Raw genomic sequence first — 22,738 nt, forward strand, 5'->3', positions numbered from 1 at the left:
CGTTCAATGGCGTTACCGTCACTGAATCCCCCCTACCCCCCACCATCAACATCCTGGGGTACCTCCTCACTTGGGACCAGACGGTGCCGCTCAGACTTGGGGGGGGAAGCAGGTGTCCCAACGTCGGACAAAGTCTCGTGAACGGAGCATGCAGGAACGATGGGAAAACTTATGCCCGAAACATCGACTCGCCTGCTCCTCGGCTGCTGCCTGACCGGCTGCGTTTTCCCGTGTCGCGCCGTCTGCAGTCCTCACTTCCTCCTGGGAGTAGCAAGCGCCAGGGGAGGAGGCCTGGGAACGTGTCTGGGACTTGCGAGACGCAGGGAGTTCAGCGGAGGTCGTTTTAACTCGTGTTTTTTATTTGAAAACTGTTCTCCCTCCAGGGTTTGTACGCCTGTTGTGTTGTGTTTGGGGGAGAGGGGATTTGTCGGGGAGTAATCGCGAGGTCCGTGTCCTTAAAGTAAGGAGCTGCTCAAGCAGGGGGTGTGACAAACGGAATATCCATCCCGTGGCACACGGGAAATCATGGACGCATCGTCAATGACCTTCCCTCCATCCCGTGGACAGAAGTGGACGTGCTCACCGCCGATAACACAACATGCAGCATTATTCACCGCTCCCTCAGACACTGAACTGTCCCCGTAGTGCCCAGGGATGTACAGGTTAGGGTGGGATTGGCCGTGCTAAATTGGCCCCGTAGTGCCCAGGGTTGTGCAGGTTAGGGTGGGATTGGCCGTGCTAAATTGTCCCTGTAGTGCCCAGGGATGTGCAGGTTAGGGTGGGATTGACCGTGCTAAATTGTCCCCGTAGTGCCCAGGGATGTGCAGGTTAGGGTGGGATTGGCCGTGCTAAATTGTCCCGTAGTGCCCAGGGATGTGCAGGTTAGGGTGGGATTGGCCGTGCTAAATTGTCCCCGTAGTGCCCAGGGATGTGCAGGTTAGGGTGGGATTGGCCGTGCTAAATTGTCCCCGTAGTGCCCAGGGATGTGCAGGTTAGGGTGGGATTGGCCGTGCTAAATTGTCCCCGTAGTGCCCAGGGATGTGCAGGTTAGGGTGGGATTGGCCGTGCTAAATTGTCCCCGTAGTGCCCAGGGTTGTGCAGGTTAGGGTGGGATTGGCCGTGCTAAATTGTCCCGTAGTGCCCAGGGATGTGCAGGTTAGGGTGAGATTGGCCGTGCTAAATTGTCCCCGTAGTGCCCAGGGATGTGCAGGTTTGAGTGGGATTGGCCGTGCTAAATTGTCCCCGTAGTGCCCAGGGATGTGCAGGTTAGGGTGGGATTGGCCGTGCTAAATTGTCCCCGTAGTGCCCAGGGATGTGCAGGTTAAGGTGGGATTGGCCGTGCTAAATTGGCCCCGTAGTGCCCAGGGATGTGCAGGTTAGGGTGGGATTGGCCGTGCTAAATTGTCCCTGTAGTGCCCAGGGATGTGCAGGTTAGGGTGGATTGGCCGTGCTCAATTGTCCCGTAGTGCCCAGGGATGTACAGGTTAGGGTGGGATTGGCTGTGCTAAATTGTCCCCGTAGTGCCCAGGGATGTGCAGGTTTGAGTGGGATTGGCCGTGCTAAATTGTCCCCGTAGTGCCCAGGGATGTGCAGGTTAGGGTGGGATTGGCCGTGCTAAATTGTCCCGTAGTGCCCAGGGATGTGCAGGTTAGGGTGGGATTGGCCGTGCTAAATTGTCCCCGTAGTGCCCAGGGATGTGCAGGTTAGGGTGGGATTGGCCGTGCTAAATTGTCCCCGTAGTGCCCAGGGATGTGCAGGTTTGGGTGGGATTGGCCGTGCTAAATTGTCCCCGTAGTGCCCAGGGATGTGCAGGTTAGGGTGGGATTGGCCGTGCTAAATTGTCCCCGTAGTGCCCAGGGATGTGCAGGTTAGGGTGGGATTGGCCGTGCTAAATTGTCCCCGTAGTGCCCAGGGATGTGCAGGTTAGGGTGGGATTGGCCGTGCTAAATTGTCCCCGTAGTGCCCAGGGATGTGCAGGTTAGGTGCGTTACTCGGGGGTAAATGTCGAGTAATAGGGTATGGGAATGAGTCTGGGTAAGTTGCTCTTCAGAGGGTTGGCGTGGACTGATATGGAGTGTCGGGAAAACAAAAGGGTCATCCATCGCGTCAAACCTCTCCCCTCTTCTAAACCCCCCTTTGCACAGACTGAGAAATAACCAAAAAAAGAACGGGTGATAGGGATGGAAGGGAAAACTGGGAAAGCAGGTCCTGTGCTCCCCGGCCAGAGCAGCCATTGAGACGGTTCTTGCGCGCATCAAAGCACTGTGTCTTGGTCGTCCTTCTCTAGATGCTCCTGCTAGTTTGGAGCAGGAGGAATCTCTTCATCTAGGGGGTGTGGACAGAGGCAGAGTCTTTTCTGGATCCCTGTAATGCCCGGAAGTGGTTAACCATTGAGGTATGTCCATGCACACTCTGCTGGGAATAACAACTGTAAAATCCTAGAGATCCTGCAGGGAGCTGGGTTGGTTTTAGTCCTTACCCTGTACTTAAGATGGTACCAAGGGGTGACATTACAAACTTTTCGCTGGACTCATTGACATGCGCATGACAGTAAAGGCTGATCTATTCTCCCAAGGCTATTCCAGCCTGTATGGAAACTACTTGGGAAAGGGGCAGGGCATGGAGGGCAATGCACCATCCCAAACTACTTGGGAAAGGGACAGGAATGGGGTTCAATGGATAATCCCAAACTACTTGGGAAAGGGGCAATAGATAATCCCAATCTACTTGGGAAGGGGCAGGGAGTGGGGACAATGGATAATCCCAAACTAATTGGGGAAGGGACAGGGAATGGGGTTCAATGGATAATCCCAAACTACTTGGGAAAGGGCAGGAATGGGGGGGGGGACAATGGATAATCCCAAGCTACTTGGGAAGGGGCAGGGAGTGGGGGTACAATGGATACTCCCAAATCATTTGGGGCAGGCAGGATTGGGGGGAACAATGGATAATCCCAAACTACTTGGGAAGGGGCAGGTAGTGGGGACAATGGATAATCCCGAATTACTTGGAAAGAGGTAGGAATTAGGGGGACAATGGATAATCCCAAACAATTGGGAAGGGCAGGAATGGGGGGGAACAATGGATAATCCAAACTACTTGGGAAGTGGCAGGAATTGGGGGGACAATGGATAATCCCAAGCTACTTGGGAAGGGGCAGGGTGAAGGGACAATGGATAATCCCAAACCACATGGAAAAGGGCAGGAAGTGGGGACAATGGATAATCCCAAACCATTTGGGAAGGGGCAGGATTGGGGGGACAATGGATAATCCCAGACTACTTGGGAAGGAGTTGGAATAATGGATAATCCCAAACCATTTGGGAAGGGGCAGGATTGGGGGGAACAATGGATAATCCCAGACTACTTGGGAAGGAGCAGGAATGGAGGGACAATGGATAATCCCAAACCACTTGGGAAGGAGCAGGAATGGTGGAATAATGGATAATCCCAAACCACTTGGGAAGGGGCAGGAATGGGGTTAACAATGGATAATCCCAAACCACTTGGTAAGGGGCAGGATTGGGGGGAACCATGGATAATCCCAAACTACTTGGTAAGGGGCAGGATTGGGGGGAACAATGGATAATCCCAAACTACTTGGTAAGGGGCAGGATTGGGGGGAACAATGGATAATCCCAAACTACTTGGGAAGGAGCAGGAATGGGGTTAACAATGGATAATCCCAAACTACTTGGTAAGGGGCAGGAATGGGGTTAACAATGGATAATCCCAAACTACTTGGGAATGTGGTTGACAATGGATAATCCCAAACTACTTGGAAAGAGGTAGGAATGGGGGGGGGGGGGGGGGGGACAATGGATAATCCCAAACAATTGGGAAGGGCAGGAATGGGGGGGAACAATGGATAATCCAAACTACTTGGGAAGTGGCAGGAATGGGGGGGACAATGGATAATCCCAAACTACTTGGTAAGGGGCAGGAATGGGGGGGGGGACAATGGACAATCTCAAACTACTTGGGAAGGGGCAGGAATGGGGGGACAATGGATAATCCCAAATCATTTGGGGCAGGCAGGATTGGGGGGAACAATGGATAATTCCAAACTACTTGGGAAGGGGCAGGTGGTGGGGACAATGGATAATCCCAAATTACTTGGAAAGAGGTAGGAATGGGGGGGACAATGGATAATCCCAAACAATTGGGAAGGACAGGAATGGGGGGGGGGGGGAGCAATGGATAATCCCAAACTACTTGGGAATGGGGTTGACAATGGATAATCCCAAACTACTTGGGAAGGGGCAGGTAGTGGGGACAATGGATAATCCCAAACAATTGGGAAGGGCAGGAATGGGGGGGAACAATGGATAATCCCAAACTACTTGGGAAGGGGCAGGGAGTGGGGGGACAATAGAAAATCCCAAACCACTTGGGAAGGGGCAGGGAATGGGGGGGACAATGGAAAATCGCATTGTAAAACTCTGAGCTCAAAAACTGCATGAGTTTGTGTAAAACTCCGCGATCCCACTTTTTAGATTAGAGTCAATCTAAACATCAGGACAGAGAACCCAGGGGAGGGGGCTAACACCTTCAACATATTGTCCAGCTATCACCCATCGTTAGCAGCTAACCCGGGAATACAACTTTAAAAGGAAGGGTGTTGTGATTTACACATGAAAGGAGTAGAACTATCACTGTCTTCTAACAGATGAAAGGCTTAACAGGCAATCAATTATTCAATGTATAATTTCAGTTACATCACACTGCGAATTTTTGCTGTAAATTCTGTGACGATCGATCCCTCCACAACCTCCTGATGAAGGAGCGTCGCTCCGAAAGCGAGTGTGCGTCCAATTAAACCTGCTGGACTGTAACCTGGTGTGGTGTGGTTTTTAACCGTGTACACCCCAGTCCAACACCGGCCTCTCCGAATCCTGACTACAACAGCAACTGATGTGCCAACAACAAATGATAATGTTTCAGTGCGAGGGTTAGAGAGGGGGTTAACATCTGGGGGTTAACATCTGAGGGTGTTGGGGAGGGGAGGGGGTTAACGTCTGGGGGTGTTGGGGAGGGGAGGGGGTTAACGTCTGAGGGTGTGGGGGAGGGAGGGGGTTAACGTCTGGGGGTATGGGGAGGGAGGGGGTTAATGTCTGAGGGTGTGGGGGAGGGGGTTAACGTCTGAGGGTGTGGGGTGGGGAGGGGGTTAACGTCTGAGGATGTGGGGGAGGGAGGGGGTTAATGTCTGAGGGTGTGGGGGAGGGGAGGGGGTTAACGTCTGAGGGTGTGGGGGAGGGGAGGGGGTTAACGTCTGAGGGTGTGGGGGAGGGAAGGGGTTAACGTCTGAGGGTGTGGGGGAGGGAGGGGGTTAACGTCTGAGGGTGTGGGGGAGGGGAGGGGTTAACGTCTGGGGGTATGGGGGAGGGGAGGGGTTAACGTCTGAGGGAGGGGAGGGGTTAACGTCTGAGGGTGTGGGGTAGAGAGGGGGTTAACGTCTGAGGGTGTGGGGAAGGGGAGGGGGATAACGTCTGGGGGTGTGGGGGAGGGAGGGGGTTAACGTCTGGGGGTGTGGGGTGGGGAGGGGGTTAACGTCTGACGGTGTGGAGTCGTGTATGTGTGAGTGTGTGTGTGTGAGGGGGGAGCGGGGAGTGTGTGTGTGTGTGAGGGGGGAGCGGGGTGTGTGTGTGTGTGTGTGAGGGGGGAGCGGGGTGTGTGTGTGTGTGAGGGAGGGTGCGGGGTGTGTGTGTGTGGGGGGGGGAGCGGGGTGTGTGTGTGTGTGGGGGTAGCAGGGTGTGTGTGTGTGTGTGAGGGGGGAGCGGGGTGTGTGTATGTGTGTGTGAGAGTGTGTGTGTGTGGGGGGGGAGCGGGGTGTGTGTATGTGTGTGTGTGTGTGTGAGTGTGTGTGTGAGGGGGGAGCGGGGTGTGTGTGTGAGTGTGAGGGGGGAGCGGGGTGTGTGTGTGAGAGTGTGTGTGTGTGTGTGTGAGGGGGGGAGCGGGGTGAGTGTGTGTGTGTGTGTGTGAGTGTGTGTGTGTGTGTGTGAGTGTGTGAGGGGGGAGCGGTGTGTGTGTGAGTGTGAGTGTGTGTGTGTGTGTGAGTGTGTGTGTGTGTGTGTGAGTGTGTGTGTGTGAGTGTGTGTGAGTGTGTGTGTGAGTGTGTGTGTGTGTGTGAGTGTGTGTGTGTGAGAGTGTGTGTGTGTGTGAGTGAGTGTGAGTGTGTGAGTGTGTGTGCCGGGAAGGGGTTAACGTGAATTTCTCTGACATTGCATCATGCAGCCTGCGTCACGTTCAGGTGCCCGGCTCCCCCTCCCCTCCGTCTCTGCGTCTGTGTGTGTGTGTGTGTGGGGGGGGGGGGGGCGGGGGTTGGTGCTGTGACTCACTCCCTCTGCGCCCCTCCCTGCTCCCTGGATCGGAATTACCCGAGGCAGGGACACGCCGCCGTTCCCCCTCACTCGCAGACTGGACGCCGAATCGCTGACAATGCTCACCATGAGATCCCTGCCCCTGACCAGACACTCGCTGCTGACCCATCACCGGCCCCGACGCGACCCCCAGGTAAATAAAAAACCCCTTCCTCCCCGCACAGCCCCCACCCCGCGACCTCAATCACCCTCCCTAGCCCCTCCGACCTCTCACCCCTGCCCTTAGCTCTCTGACCAGTCCTGGCGTGAATTTTGGCTCCTTCCCTTCCCCTCCCTCCACCTCGTGGGGGTTTAAACCCCCTCCCTCTTCCCCCCACCCCTCGTCTCCCCCCCCCCCCCACACCCTTGTCTTTCCCGGTCCCGATTCCCCCCACCATTCGGCCCCTCGCTAAATTCTAGGGGGCGCCTCGAAACGCGAGCAGGGATTTGTGGGGGGAGTGGGTTTGGAGGACACTGTGGGTGGGGGCTAGATCAATGGGAAATGTTACCCCCCAGACCCACCCCCTCGCCCCACCTCCCCAGACCTTCAAAAGCCTGGGTGTTTGACCCCACCCCAGACTTGACATTGCCGTCTCTCTGGCATCGCCCCCCCCCCCCACCCTCCACCGTACGGGGTGGGGTTGTGGTTAGGGGGGAGGGGGGGGGAAAGAGCTGGAAGGGGTCTATCCTCCCCAAGGTGTCAGCCTGAGGAGGGGTTTTTTGGGAGGGGGGGGTGGGGGGTGGGTGGGAGGCGCAACGTGAAGAGGTTTCGCCTCCTCCAAACCCACCCCCTCCCCAAACCCCTCCAGTCTCCTCCCACCCTCCCAATTTCCTGGTCCCGAAAGGGGCGCGGCTCCAACAAGCAGACACGCACGGCACGGAAACAGGCCCTTCGGCCCCTCCCGTCCGTGCTGGCCCAGATATCCCTAACCTAACCCAGTCCCCATTCCCCCAGCACTCGGCCCCATCTCCCTCTAAACCCTTCCTGTTCCTGTCCCCCCATCCACCTTTTAAATGCTGTCATTGTACCAGCCCCCACCCACTTCCTCTGGCAGCTCCTCCCACACACGCACCACCCTCTGGGGGGGAAAAAGTTGCCTCTCGGGTCCCTTTCCCCCCTCTCACCTTAAACCTACCCCCCTCTAGTTCTGGACTCCCCCACCCCAGGGGGGAAAAGACCTTGTCTATTTACCCCCCACCCTCGTGATGTTATAAACCTCTATAAGGTCACCCCCTCAGCCTCCGACGCTCCAGGGAAAACAGCCCCAGCCTGTCCAGCCTCTCCCTGTAGCTCAAACCCTCCAACATCCTTGTCCATCTTTTCCGAACCCTCCCACAACATCCTTCCTGTAGCAGGGAGACCGGGATTGAACACAATATTCCAACAGGGGCCCCCTAACCCAATGTCCTGTACAGCCGCAACGTGACCCTCCCAACTCCTGTACTCAATACTCTGACCAATAAAGGGAAGCATTCACGGGGAAACACGACATCTCTGGGAGGGGGCAGGCTGGAGACGGAGCAGCTCACTACCCCCAGCATCCCCCCCCCACCCCCTCCTCTCCATCGTCAACCCCTCCCTCCCCTCGCCGGTAGCTGGGCTCATTAGGAATGCTGTGCTGAACTCCAACATCCCCCCACCCCCCCCCACCTCCTACGCAGAGTGTACCCTCTCCCACTGACAGGACCCTCCTGTCACATCCCCCCCACCCTCCACCCAGGGGCAACGGAGTGGGAGGGACTCGGGAGTGATATTCTTTGGGTGGGGGGGTGTTGGAAATCCTAAAAAGTACCTCCCCTGATGGTGCTGTGTCTCTGATAGGGAGGGGGTGTAGGGGGACTGGAGGGGGGTGACACACACAGAGATAGGGAGGGGGTGTAGGGGGACTGGAGGGGGGTGATACACACAGAGATAGGGAGGGGGTGTAGGGGGACTGGAGGGGGGTGACACACACAGAGATAGGGAGGGGGTGTAGGGGGCTGGAGGGGGTGACACATACAGAGGTAGGGAGAGGGTGTAGAGGGACTGGAGGGGGGTGACACACACAGAGATAGGGAGGGGGTGTAGGGGGCTGGAGGGGGTGACACACACAGAGATAGGGAGGGGGTTTAGGGGGCTGGAGGGGGTGACACACACACAGATAGGGAGGGGGTGTAGGGGGCTGGAGGGGGTGACACACACAGAGATAGGGAGGGGGTGTAGGGGGCTGGAGGGGGGTGACACACACAGAGATAGGGAGGGGGTGGAGGGTGTGGAGGGGGTGACACACACAGAGATAGGGAGGGGGTGTAGGGGGCTGGAGGGGGTGACACACACAGAGATAGGGAGGGGGTGTAGGGAGGTGACACACACAGAGATAGGGAGGGGGTGTAGGGGGCTGGAGGGGGTGACACACACAGAGATAGGGAGGGGGTGTAGGGGGGGTGACACACACAGAGATAGGGAGGGGGTGTAGGGGGCTGGAGGGGGTGACACACACAGGGATAGGGAGGGGGTGTAGGGGGTGACACACACAGAGATAGGGAGGGGGTGTGGGGGTGACACACACAGAGATAGGGAGGGGGTGTAGGGGGTTGGAGGGGGTGACACACACAGAGATAGGGAGGGGGTGTGGGGGTGACACACACAGAGATAGGGAGGGGGTGTAGGGGTGACACACACAGAGATAGGGAGGGGGTGTGGGGGTGACACACACAGAGATAGGGAGGGGGTGTAGGGGGTTGGAGGGGGTGACACACACAGAGATAGGGAGGGGGTGTAGGGGGTGACACACACAGAGATAGGGAGGGGGTGTAGGGGGTTGGAGGGGGTGACACACACAGAGATAGGGAGGGGGTGTAGGGGGTGACACACACAGAGATAGGGAGGGGGTGTGGGGGTGACACACACAGAGATAGGGTGTGGGATGGGGGGTTGGGGAGGCGTAGGGAAGGATGCCGCTGGGGGAGGGGGAGGTGTGGAGGTTTCTTCCTGACCGGCAAAGCTGACCTTTGCCCTTCCGTTAGGTTTTCGGACGACGGAACGCCAATCATTGCCAGACCTGATGAACGGTAAGAGAGAGAGACCCTTCCCGACTCCCTGCTCCCCCAAACCCCCCCTGCCACCCACATCATGAAAAGCGGGTGGGGTCCACTGGCCTTTATCCCCAGGGTGGGGGGGCGGAAGAGTCAGGAGGGGTTTCACTAAAGCTGTACAAGGCGCTGAGTCAGAGTCCAGCTGGGAGCCCGTGAACATCAGGGGCCCCGTATCCAAGCAGAGATAGCCCGGAGAGGGTTCCCTCGGGCTGCTCCCGGGGAATGGAGGGAATGTCCGATGAGGGAGGGGGGCGGGTTGGGTAGGTCAGGGGACTGGACACGTCGGGGGGTTCGGACCTACCAGATTCACGAGGGGGTAGGGGTGCAGGAGACGTGATGGGGAGAGGGTCCCTCCTCCCCCTCACCACCGCGTCTGGGAGAGTCGACGACCTGATGGTGTCATCTCAGAGCGACGTGGGAGGGATCGCTTCTCTCTCTCCGGGGGGTGGGGTGGGGGGGGGTGGTGAGGGTGGCTGAATCAGAACCCAGTGCAGAGGGGCCGAACGGCCTCTTCTTTCGCCTCATCGTTTCAATGAGATCCTGGCCTGTTCCTTTTAATCTCCACGATTAAACGCAGGGGCGGGGGGAGGGGGTGTAGGGGGGCTGGAGGGGGTGACACACACAGAGATAGGGAGGGGGTGTGGGGGGCTGGAGGGGGTGTGACACACACAGAGATAGGGAGGGGGTGTGGGGGGCTGGAGGGGGTGACACACACAGAGATAGGGAGGGGGTGTAGGGGGCTGGAGGGGGTGACACACACAGAGATAGGGAGGGGGTGTGGGGGGCTGGAGGGGGTGTGACACACACAGAGATAGGGAGGGGGTGTGGGGGGCTGGAGGGGGTGACACACACAGAGATAGGGAGGGGGTGTAGGGGGCTGGAGGGGGTGACGCACACAGAGATAGGGAGGGGGTGTGGGGGGCTGGAGGGGGTGACGCACACAGAGATAGGGAGGGGATGTAGGGGGCTGGAGGGGGTGACACACACAGAGATAGGGAGGGGATGTAGGGGGCTGGAGGGGGTGACACACACAGAGATAGGGAGGGGGTGTAGGGGGCTGGAGGGGGTGACACACACAGAGATAGGGAGGGGGTGTAGGGGGCTGGAGGGGGTGTAGGGGGGTTAGGAGGGGGTGATGCAGATCGGGAGGGAGGGGACAGGGATGGTGGGGGAGTTGGGAATAACAGGGTTGGAGGTGGGAGCTGTTCAGATGTTGACCGTCTCGTTCCCCGCGACAGAGGGTTCGAATTCCCCCACAGCTCCCCCCCCCCCCCACTTCCACAGGCTGTGTCCTGTCTCCCCCGCGGCTGCCCAGCGAGGGGATTAATCTGGTCAATCACGATTAAATCCGAGTGTAGGGGGAGGTGGGTCTGTAAACAACAGCTGCCGTGTATCTAACCCCAGTCCAGTGCGTCTGATGTAAACACGCTGGGGTTCGAACCAGGCTCTGCTCTAACTCAGAGCATCACCGCATGTCCCTCAACCCCCCCAACTGGACACACCGACCCACCCCTGTGTGTGTTTGACGGCTGGCGTCTGTGTCCCTCCCCCTGTCCTTGACACCATCCTCTGTTTGCTGCTGTGTCAGATTGTGTTTAACCCTGTGTGCGGGTGTACGCCTTTAACATCAATCGCCTGACAGTGTCCACACGTTCTGTCTCTCTCTCGCCACTTGCCTGACTCTGTGTTCTGTCTATCTGCCTGACTCTGTGTGTGTGTGTGAGTGTGTTGTGTGTGTGTCTGTGTGTGTGTGTGTGTGTTGTGTGTGTGTCTGTGTGTGTGTGTCTGTGTGTGTGTGAGAGAGAGAGGAAAGCTGTGTCCCATTTCTCAGCCTGATTCTGTGTGAGATTGAGTTCTATCTCTCCCTCTGACTGTGAGTCGGACTGTGCTGTTTCTCTCCCTGACATTTTTGTGTGAATGAATGAGAATGTGTTCTCTCTCTCTCTTCCTAACTGACAGACTGTTCTGGTTCTACACCTGTGTGTGTGTGTGTGTGTGACAGGGAGTGAGATTGTGTTCGTCCTCTCTGCCTGACTGTGTGAGACTGTGTTATCCGTGTGTACGTGTCTGTGCCAGTGTGAGACTGGGTTGTGTGAGAGAGATTGTGTTGTGTGAGTGTTTGAGAGACTGTTGTGTGTTAGACAGACTGTGTTGTGTGTGTGTGTCTGTGTTGTGCATGTGAGAGACTGTTGTGTGTCTGACTGTTGTGTCTGAGTGAGAGACTGTGCTGTGTGTGAGAGACTGTGAGTGAGTGAGAGACTGTGCTGTGTGTGAGTGAGAGACTGTGCTGTGTGTGAGAGACTGTGCTGTGTGAGTGAGAGACTGTGCTGTGTGAGTGAGAGACTGTGCTGTGTGTGAGTGAGAGACTGTGCTGTGTGAGTGAGAGACTGTGCTGTGTGAGTGAGAGACTGTGCTGTGTGTGAGTGAGAGACTGTGCTGTGTGTGAGTGAGAGACTGTGCTGTGTGAGTGAGAGACTGTGCTGTGTGTGAGTGACTGTGCTGTGTGAGTGAGAGACTGTGTGTGAGTGAGTGAGAGACTGCTGTGAGTGAGTGAGAGACTGTGCTGTGTGTGTGAGAGACTGTGAGTGAGTGAGAGACTGTGCTGTGTGTGAGTGAGAGACTGTGAGTGAGTGAGAGACTGTGCTGTGAGTGAGTGAGAGACTGTGCTGTGTGTGTGTGAGAGACTGTGAGTGAGTGAGAGACTGTGCTGTGTGAGTGAGAGACTGTGAGTGAGTGAGAGACTGTGCTGTGTGAGTGAGAGACTGTGCTGTGTGTGAGTGACTGTGCTGTGTGAGTGAGAGACTGTGTGTGAGTGAGTGAGAGACTGCTGTGAGTGAGTGAGAGACTGTGCTGTGTGTGTGAGAGACTGTGAGTGAGTGAGAGACTGTGCTGTGTGTGAGTGAGAGACTGTGAGTGAGTGAGAGACTGTGCTGTGAGTGAGTGAGAGACTGTGCTGTGTGTGTGTGAGAGACTGTGAGTGAGTGAGAGACTGTGCTGTGTGAGTGAGAGACTGTGAGTGAGTGAGAGACTGTGCTGTGTGTGAGTGAGAGACTGTGCTGTGTGTGAGTGAGAGACTGTGCTGTGAGTGAGTGAGAGACTGAGTGAGTGAGAGACTGTGTTGTGTGTGAGTGAGAGACTGTGCTGTGTGTGAGTGAGAGACTGTGCTGTGTGTGAGTGAGAGACTGTGCTGTGTGTGTGTGAGAGACTGTGAGTGAGAGACTGTGCTGTGTGTGAGTGAGAGACTGTGAGTGAGTGAGAGACTGTGCTGTGTGTGAGTGAGAGACTGTGCTGTGAGTGAGTGAGAGACTGAGTGAGTGAGAGACTGTGTTGTGTGTGAGTGAGAGACTGTGTTGTGTGTGAGTGAGAGACTGTGAGTGAGTAAGAGACTGTGCTGTGAGTGAGAGACTGTGCTGTGTGTGAGTGAGAGACTGAGTGACTGTGTTGTGTGTGAGTGAGAGACTGTGCTGTGTGTGAGTGAGAGACTGTGCTGTGTGTGAGTGAGAGACTGTGCTGTGTGTGTGTGAGAGACTGTGAGTGAGTGAGAGACTGTGCTGTGTGTGAGTGAGAGACTGTGAGTGAGAGACTGTGCTGTGTGTGAGTGAGAGACTGTGCTGTGTGTGAGTGAGAGACTGAGTGAGTGAGAGACTGTGTTGTGTGTGAGTAAGAGACTGTGCTGTGAGTGAGAGACTGTGCTGTGTGTGAGTGAGAGACTGAGTGACTGTGTTGTGTGTGAGTGAGAGACTGTGCTGTGTGTGAGTGAGAGACTGTGCTGTGTGTGAGTGAGAGACTGTGCTGTGTGTGTGTGAGAGACTGTGAGTGAGTGAGAGACTGTGCTGTGTGTGAGTGAGAGACTGTGAGTGAGAGACTGTGCTGTGTGTGAGTGAGAGACTGTGCTGTGTGTGAGTGAGAGACTGTGCTGTGTGTGAGTGAGAGACTGTGCTGTGAGTGAGTGAGAGACTGTGTTGTGTGTGAGTGAGAGACTGTGAGTGAGTAAGAGACTGTGCTGTGAGTGAGAGACTGTGCTGTGTGTGAGTGAGAGACTGAGTGACTGTGTTGTGTGTGTCTGTGTGTGTGTGTGTGTGCGTGTGTTGTGTGCGTGTGTTGTGTGTGTGTTGTGTGAGTGTGTGTGTGTGTGTTGTGTGCGTGTGTTGTGTGTGTGTGTTGTGTGAGTGTGTGTCTGTGAGACACACAGTGAGAGACTGTGTTCTGTGTCACTGCCTGACATCTGCCTCCGTTCCCTTGCAGCCCACCAGGGGAGCCGCGAGTTGATGGCTGACTGGAGCACGTTCAGCCCGTTCCCGGCCGCTGCTGTCCCGCTGTCGGGGCAGGAGTTGGAGGCGTGGCTGGAGGATTTGGAGAGTGTCTTGTGCCCCTCACCGGCCGCGGAGCCCCCCGAGGGTGGGGGCAGGAGGCTGAAGGAGCTGTGGGTTGACGATGTGGACAGCGTCCTGTGTCCGCCCCCACCCCCAGGGGACGACGCGCAGCGTCTGAACCAGCTGCTGCTGGAGGACCTCGAGAGTATCCTGTACCCGGCGCCTGTCACAGGGAGACCGCAACACGGTGCCAACCACGGGACGTCCCCCCGGAACACCACACAGGTAAGGGACACACCCACCCCCACCCCCACCCCACCCCCAGCCCCACCCCACCCACCACCCCCCAAACCCACCCCACCCCCCGCCCCACCCCACCTCCAGCCCCACCCCACCCCCCCACACCCACCCCACCTCCACACCCACCCCACCTCCAGCCCCACCCCCACCCCCACCCCCAACCCACCCCCGCCCCACCCCCCACACCCACCCCCCACACCCACCCCACCTCCAGCCCCACCCCCACCCCACACCCAGCCCCCACCCCAGCCCCACCCCCCACACCCACCCCAACCCCCACCCCACCCCCCACCCCCACCCCACACCCACCCCACCCCTACCCCCACCCCACCCCCCACACCAACCCATCCCTCTCCCTCTCTATCCCATTTCCGCTCTCCCTCTCTCTATCCCATTCCCTCTCCCTCCCTATCCCATTCTCTCCCTCTCCCTCTCTCTATCCCATTCCCTCCCTCTCTCTCTGTCTATCCCATTCCCATCCTCCCTTCCTCTCTATCCCATTCCCTCCCTCCCTCTCTATCCTATTCCCTCCCTTCCTCTCTATCCCATTCCCTCCCTCTCTATCCCATTCCCTCCCTCCCTCTCTATCCCATTCCCATCCTCCCTTCCTCTCTATCCCATTCTCTCTCTCCCTCTCTATCCCATTCCCATCCTCCCTTCCTCTCTATCCCATTCCCTCCCTCCATCTCTATCCCATTCCCATCCTCCCTTCCTCTCTATCCCATTCCCTCCCTCCCTCTCTATCCCATTCCCTCCCTCCCTCTCTATCCCATTCCCATCCTCCCTTCCTCTCTATCCCATTCCCTCCCTCCATCTCTATCCCATTCCCATCCTCCCTTCCTCTCTATCCCATTCCCTCCCTCCCTCTCTATCCCATTCCCTCCCTCCCTCTCTATCCCATTCCCTCCCTCCCTCTCTATCCCATTCCCTCTCTCTGTATCCCATTCCCTCTCTCCCTCCCTCTGTATCCCATTCCCTCCCTCCCTCTCTCTCTATCCCATTCCCTCGCTCTGTACCCCATTCCCTCCTTTCCTCTCTCTATCCCATTCCCTCTCTCCCTCCCTCTCTATCCCATTCCCTCCTTCTCTCTCTCTCTGCCGTCAGTCTAAAACCCTGTCCCGTTCTCTTACCTGTTCCCCCTCCCCACCCCACAGCTCGAGCCCTCGCCTCCCGGGCCTGGGGACCGATTACCCTCCCCCAACCCTGGGGGAACCCGTGAGGAACACCCCCTCCTCACCCAGCCCCCGCCACGTCGCTCCGATCTCCCGGGGCCGGCGGCGCCGTCGTCGTCATCCACCCCTCCCCCCTGCTCCCCGCCTGGGCGCGGGGCCAGGACCAGGGGGAGGAGGGCGGTGAGGGAGGGGGGCCGCTGCCCATCCTGCTGGAAGGAGCCCACCGGGGGCGCCGCTGAGCGGCTGGTGGAGGAGCTGACGCGGGAGAACGAGGCCCTTCGGCGTCGGATCGAGGAGTTGGCGAGAGAAGTTCAGGAAGCCAGGCGGAGGCTGATCGAGAGGGTGGTCGATACCCACTGAGCGGATTCCCAATGCCCTCCCCCTGGGGTGGGTGGGGGTCTACCCGTTCACCTCCCTCAGACGAGGGGAGAATCAAGAACCCAAGAACTTCCTGGGACAGGGAAAGGGCGCTACATCAATGCACCACCAGATCTCTGCTCACCATCCCCTCCCAACCTTGAAGAGTAGCACCTGCCCCCTCCCCATTTGGATCGAGTCAGAGAGTCCCAACTGGGCCTTCGGCAAGATGGTTGGCAGAGGTCACTCAACTCAGGGACCAGGACGTCTCTGCAAGGGGTTACCGTCTCCAACGAGAGAGAGAGAGAATCTAACCATCGCCCCCTTGACGTTCAATGGTGTTACCGTCACTGAATCCCCCTCCCCCCCCACTATCAACATCCTGGGGGTTACCGTCTCCAACGAGAGAGAGAGAGAGAGAATCTAACCATCGCCCCCTTGACGTTCAATGGCGTTACCGTCACTGAATCCCCCTTCCCCCCACTATCAACATCCTGGGGGTTACCGTCTCCAACGAGAGAGAGAGAGAGAGAATCTAACCATCGCCCCCTTGATGTTCAATGGCGTTACCGTCACTGAATCCCCCTTCCCCCCACTATCAACATCCTGGGGGTTACCGTCTCCAACGAGAGAGAGAGAGAGAGAATCTAACCATCGCCCCCTTGACGTTCAATGGCGTTACCGTCACTGAATCCCCCTGCCCCCACTATCAACATCCTGGGGGTTACCGTCTCCAATGAGAGAGAGAGAGAGAGAATCTAACCATCGCCCCCTTGACGTTCAATGGCGTTACCGTCACTGAATCCCCCTTCCCCCACTATCAACATCCTGGGGGTTACCGTCTCCAACGAGAGAGAGAGAGAGAGAGAATCTAACCATCGCCCCCTTGACGTTCAATGGCGTTACCGTCACTGAATCCCCCTCCCCCACTATCAACATCCTGGGGGTTACCGTCTCCAATGAGAGAGAGAGAGAGAGAATCTAACCATCGCCCCCTTGACGTTCAATGGCGTTACCGTCACTGAATCCCCCTTCCCCCACTATCAACATCCTGGGGGTTACCGTCTCCAACGAGAGAGAGAGAGAGAGAGAATCTAACCATCGCCCCCTTGACGTTCAATGGCGTTACCGTCACTGAATCCCCCTCCCCCCACTATCAACATCCTGGGGGTTACCGTCTCCAATGAGAGAGAGAGAGAGAGAGAATCTAACCATCGCCCCCTTGACGTTCAATGGCGTTACCGTCACTGAATCCCCCTTCCCCCACTATCAACATCCTGGGGGTTACCGTCTCCAATGAGAGAGAGAGAGAGAGAGAGAATCTAACCATCGCCCCCTTGACGTTCAATGGCGTTACCGTCACTGAATCCCCCTTCCCCCACTATCAACATCCTGGGGGTTACCGTCTCCAATGAGAGAGAGAGAGAGAGAATCTAACCATCGCCCCCTTGACGTTCAATGGCGTTACCGTCACTGAATCCCCCTCCCCCCACTATCAACATCCTGGGGGTTACCGTCTCCAATGAGAGAGAGAGAGAGAGAATCTAACCATCGCCCCCTTGACATTCAATGGCGTTACCGTCACTGAATCCCCCTTCCCCCACTATCAACATCCTGGGGGTTACCGTCTCCAATGAGAGAGAGAGAGAGAGAGAATCTAACCATCGCCCCCTTGACGTTCAATGGCGTTACCGTCACTGAATCCCCCTCCCCCCACTATCCACATCCTGGGGGTTACCGTCTCCAATGAGAGAGAGAGAGAGAGAGAATCTAACCATCGCCCCCTTGACGTTCAATGGCGTTACCGTCACTGAATCCCCCTTCCCCCACTATCAACATCCTGGGGGTTACCGTCTCCAATGAGAGAGAGAGAGAGAGAGAATCTAACCATCGCCCCCTTGACGTTCAATGGCGTTACCGTCACTGAATCCCCCTTCCCCCACTATCAACATCCTGGGGGTTACCGTCTCCAATGAGAGAGAGAGAGAGAGAGAGAATCTAACCATCGCCCCCTTGACGTTCAATGGCGTTACCGTCACTGAATCCCCCTTCCCCCACTATCAACATCCTGGGGGTTACCGTCTCCAACGAGAGAGAGAGAGAGAATCTAACCATCGCCCCCTTGACGTTCAATGGCGTTACCGTCACTGAATCCCCAGTCTCTGAAGAATCAGTGATTGGTTTGGGGAAGTAATGCAAAGGGGCACATCTCTATCCGTCTCCACCAAACTGTGGCGGACGGCGTCAAGTTCCGGGGAGTGACAATCACCGACAATCTGTCCTGGGATCACCCATCTGGACAGCTACGGGCCATAATGCACAACACCACCTCCGGTTCTTCCTCCCCTCTGGGGCAGCTCAGGACATCCAGCCTGTCCGCAAGAACCCTCGCCAACATCTGCAGGAACGCCATCGAAGAGGGTACTGTCCGGGTGGTGTACCTCCCTGGTACAGCAACTGCTCTGCCCAGGACAGCAGGAAAAACTCCAGAAGGTCGTGTGCACAGCCCAGACTGGAGTGGAACACAGGCAGCCTATGTCGTCCAAGACATCTCCCAGCCCGGTCATAAACTCTTCCAATCCCTTCTGTCAGGCGGAGGATACGACCGCTCAAACGCACGGACCGGCGTCCTCAGAAACAGCGTCTTCTTCCCCGCCGTTATCCGACGGCCGGGACGGAACCTCTCAGATTTCAAATCGAACGTTGATCTTGCTTCTTGTGTGTCCCTGTGCAGCCGCGATGTTGTATCCGTCACTCTGTGATCTTTGTGGGTTTATGAGCTGTCTATACTTCACGCAGAACCAAGCTTTTCACTGTACCTAGGTCTTTGTGACAGTAATAAGTCAAGTATCGCCATCCTGGGGGTTACCGTCTCCAACGAGAGAGAGAGAGAATCTAACCATCGCCCCCTTGACGTTCAATGGTGTTATCATCACTGAATCTCCCTTCCCCCACTATCAACATCCTGGGGGTTACCGTCTCCAACGATAGAGAGAGAATCTAACCATCGCAGCCTTGACGTTCAATGGCGTTACCGTCACTGAATCCCCCTTCCCCCCCCACTATCAACATCCTGGGGGTTACCGTCTCCAACGAGAGAGAGAGAATCTAACCATCGCAGCCTTGACGTTCAATGGCGTTACCGTCACTGAATCCCCCTTCCCCCCCCACTATCAACATCCTGGGGGTTCCCATTGAGCAGAAACTGAACTGGGACCCAGCCCCATATCAATCCTGTGGCTCCAGGAGCAGGTCAGAGGCCGGGAATCCTGCAGCGAGTAACTCTCCTCCTCACTCCCTCCCTCCCTCCATCCCCCCGAAGCCTGACCCACCCTCGACAAGGCACGAGTCAGGAGGGTGAGGGAACACTCCCTGGATAGAGGGGGTGGGGGCGCTCCGACAACACCTGAGAAGCTCCCCACCGTCTGGGGGAGCCGGGGAACAGAGCGACCCCCTCCCCACTTTCGAGAACCCCCCCTCCTTCCAACACCTCCCCCGACACAGAGGCGCAGCAGCGTGTACCATCTATGAGACGCACTGCAGACGCTCTCCCACTGAGAGAGCACCTTTGGAACACGCCCCACCTCGTTCCACCCTGTGGTACAGGGAAGGGGTGGGGATTGAACCCACTGGGGGGGGTCCCCATCCTCCCTCCATTAAGCTCCGAGCTAAATCGCGTTAGACCTCTGCGTTCTCGTTTGGACGGCGCTCGCTTGTTGGACCGAACGCGACTATCGCTTTCTGCTTCCCAGCCGCTGCGCGGGGTCGACTTATTTTGTATCTGTTTTTCCCCCCGAAATAAAACTCTGATCAGCGAAAGTGACTCTGAGGCCTTCAGTCTCCTCTGACTGGGATCCTAGATCGCCGCGCTCTCGATCCCTGTGTCTGTATGCTCTCGATTTGAGGGGGTCTCAGGGAGCATGGGGACGTCACGTTGACGTTGTCCAGGATGTTGGTGGGGCGGCCATCTTGTGCAGTAACGTTGGAAGGGGCGCGTGTCGCTGGAAGAGCACCAGCAGGAGGGGGTCAGGCGGTACCCCCCGGCGTGATGTGGGCCCGAGGGGTCTGAGAGATCAAATGGGATGTGGGGGGGGATGTGTTGGGGCTGTGGGGGGGGGGGCGGCGAAGGTAGCTAGGAATGCGATCAAGGTGTCGGGTGGAGAAGGTGATAGGTCAGAGAGGAGGGTGGAGCGGATCGATGGGAAGGTCAACGGGGTGGGGGATGGCGAGGGTCCCGAGTTGGAAGGTTGGGTTGTGGGATGAGGTGGCGGGGAGGGGGAAACGAGGAGCAGGAACAGGCCGTTCGGCCCCTCAAGTCTGCCAGCCCGTTCAGTAAGATCGCGGCCGATTGGTTTGTCGACTCGGCTCCTGTTACCCCGACCGCTCACCACACCCCTCCCTTGTTAAAACAATGTCGACGTTAGCACTAAAAAAACATTTACTACTTCCCTGGGCAGGGAATACCCCAGAGAGTCACAACCCTCAGGGTGAAGGAGTTCCTGCTCAGTTCAATCGTAAACCTGCTCCCTCTAATCTTGAGAGTATGCCCTCTTCCCCGCCTCTGTTCTGAATTCCAATTAATATAAGCCAAGTCTACTCAGTCACTCTACATAAGCCAACCCCCTCAACTCTGGAACCAACCTCAAGCACCTCCTCTGCATCCTCTCCAGTGCTCAATTGTCCCCATGATGCCCAGGGATGTGCAGGTTAGGGTGGGATTGGCCGTGCTAAATTGCCCATAGTGCCCAGGGATGTGCAGGTTAGGGTGGGATTGGCCGTGCTAAATTGTCCCCGGAGTGCCCAGGGATGTGCAGGTTAGGGTGGGATTGGCCGTGCTAAATTGCCCATAGTGTTAGGTGAAGGGGGTAAATGTAGGGGAATGGGGTGGTGTGTGCACCTGTTGGGGCGAAGGGCCTGTTTCCGCACAGTAAGTAATCTATATTCTGGATGTAGGCTTGCTCGCTGAGCTGGAAGGTTCGTTTCCAGACGTTTCGTCACCATCATCAGTGAGCCTCCGGATGAAGCACTGGTGGTGTAGCCCACTTTCTGTTTACGTGTTTGAGTTTCTTGGGGTTGGTGTTGTCAACACCTGTGGTGACATCATTTTCTATGGTGATGTCATTTCCTGTTTTTTTTCTCAAACGCGTAAACAGAAAGTGGGCTACACCACCAGTGCTTCATCCGGAGGCTCACTGATGATGGTGACGAAACGTCTGGAAACGAACCTTCCAGCTCAGCGAGCAAAACCTACATCCAGAACCTCAACCTGAGCTCCAGATCTTCTCAAAACTCACTATTTGGGGACTGAGTTGGACAATGGAAGGGGCGATGGTGTGGAAGGCTGGAGGAACGACTCCCAATACCCACCGGGTTCCCATCGCGCCGGGAGGGATTGGCAGTGGTTTCAGCTGCCTGGGGGCCAACACCACCACCACCCCGCGCCACCTCCCCCCCCTCCCACCAACCCACGAAGCTCAGGCCTTCACACGATGGCTCCGGGACCGAAAAGCGTGCGTCTCGACATGACGCGGAAGGACCCCGGTCCGCTCTCGGAACAGCGGGGCGTGTAGCGCCCACAGGACGCGATGCTGCCACTCACCGACTGACGCCACCTTCCCAACCCCTCCATGTCTTACCACACCACACCCACCGAAATACCCCCGAAGGACGAGGGATAGCAGATGTTGGGGGGGGGGGGGGGGGGGGGGGGGGAGAGCACCACTGCCCCTAATTATCAACATCCTGGGGGTTTCGGCCTACCCCTTCCCCCCCACTATCAACATCCTGGGGGTTACCATCTCCAATGAGAGAGAGAGAGAGAGAGAGAGAGAGAGAGAGAGAGAGAGAGAGAGAGAGAGAGATAGAGAGAGAATCTAACCATCGCCCCCTTGACGTTCAATGGCGTTACCGTCACTGAATCCCCCTCCCCCCCCACTATCAACATCCTGGGGGTTACCGTCTCCAACGAGAGAGAGAGAGAATCTAACCATCGCCCCCTTGACGTTCAATGGTGTTACCATCACTGAATCCCCCTCCCCCCCCACTATCAACATCCTGGGGGTTACCGTCTCCAATGAGAGAGAGAGAATCTAACCATCGCCCCCTTGACGTTCAATGGCGTTACCGTCACTGAATCCCCCTTCACCCCCACTATCAACATCCTGGGGGTTACCGTCTCCAATGAGAGAGAGAGAATCTAACCATCGCCCCCTTGACGTTCAATGGTGTTACCATCACTGAATCCCCTTCCCCCCCCACTATCAACATCCTGGGGGTTACCGTCTCCAATGAGAGAGAGAGAATCTAACCATCGCCCCCCCTTGACGTTCAATGGCGTTACCGTCACTGAATCCCCCTTCACCCCCACTATCAACATCCTGGGGGTTCCCATTGAGCAGAAACTGAACTGGGACCCAGCCCCATATCAATCCTGTGGCTCCAGAGAGAGAGAGAGAGAGAGACAGAGACAGAGAGAGACAGAGAGACACAGACACACAGAGATAGAGAGACACAGAGAGAGAGAGAGAGAGAGAGACACACACACACAGAAAGAGAGAGACAGAAAGAGAGAGACTCAGAGGCAGAAAGAGACACAGAGAGAGAGACAGAGAGAGACAGAGAGAGAGACAGAGAGAGAGACAGAGAGAGAGACAGAGAGAGAGAGACAAAGAGAAAGAGAGAGGGAGACAGAGAGAGAGGGAGGGAGGGGGGTAGAGACAGACAGACACGCACGCACAGAGAGAGAGAGACAGAGAGAGAAAGACAGAGAGACAGACAGAGACAGAGAGAGAGAGAGAGAGACAGAGAGAGACAGAGAGACAGAGAGCGCGAGAGACAGAGAGAGAGACAAAGAGAAAGAGAGAGAGGGATCAGAGAGAGGGAGGGAGGGGGGTAGAGACAGACAGACACGCACACACACATACAAAGAGGGAGAGACAGAGAGAGAGAGAGAGACACACAGACACAGAGAGCGAGAGACAGAGAGACACAGAGAGAGACAGACAGAGAGAGAGAGAGACAGAGAGAGAGAGACAGAGAGCGCGAGAGACAGAGAGAGGGAGGGAGGGGGGTAGAGACAGACAGACACACACACACACACAGAGGGAGAGACAGACACACAGACACACACACACACAGGCTCTCACACACAGACCCGGAGACA

General features: G+C 56.8%; 1 protein-coding gene across 2 annotated transcripts; it reads left to right on the forward strand.

The window, feature by feature from the left end:
• The first annotated feature begins 6,282 nt into the window (after nucleotides 1-6,282).
• ddit3 (DNA-damage-inducible transcript 3) lies at nucleotides 6,283-17,658 on the forward strand. Of its 2 annotated transcripts, XM_060822886.1 has the most exons (4): nucleotides 6,283-6,513; nucleotides 9,366-9,410; nucleotides 13,680-14,032; nucleotides 15,202-17,658. In XM_060822886.1, the coding sequence occupies exons 2-4, from the start codon at nucleotides 9,404-9,406 to the stop codon at nucleotides 15,577-15,579; spliced, it is 738 nt and encodes a 245-aa protein (XP_060678869.1). In that variant the 5' UTR covers nucleotides 6,283-6,513; nucleotides 9,366-9,403; the 3' UTR covers nucleotides 15,580-17,658. The 2 variants fall into 2 exon arrangements, with proteins under 2 accessions (XP_060678869.1, XP_060678870.1); XM_060822887.1 differs by lacking the exon at nucleotides 9,366-9,410.
• Nucleotides 17,659-22,738: the final 5,080 nt, after the last annotated feature.

Source organism: Hemiscyllium ocellatum, unplaced genomic scaffold, assembly GCF_020745735.1.
Source record: "Hemiscyllium ocellatum isolate sHemOce1 unplaced genomic scaffold, sHemOce1.pat.X.cur. scaffold_2558_pat_ctg1, whole genome shotgun sequence".
Classification (NCBI taxonomy): domain Eukaryota; kingdom Metazoa; phylum Chordata; class Chondrichthyes; order Orectolobiformes; family Hemiscylliidae; genus Hemiscyllium; species Hemiscyllium ocellatum.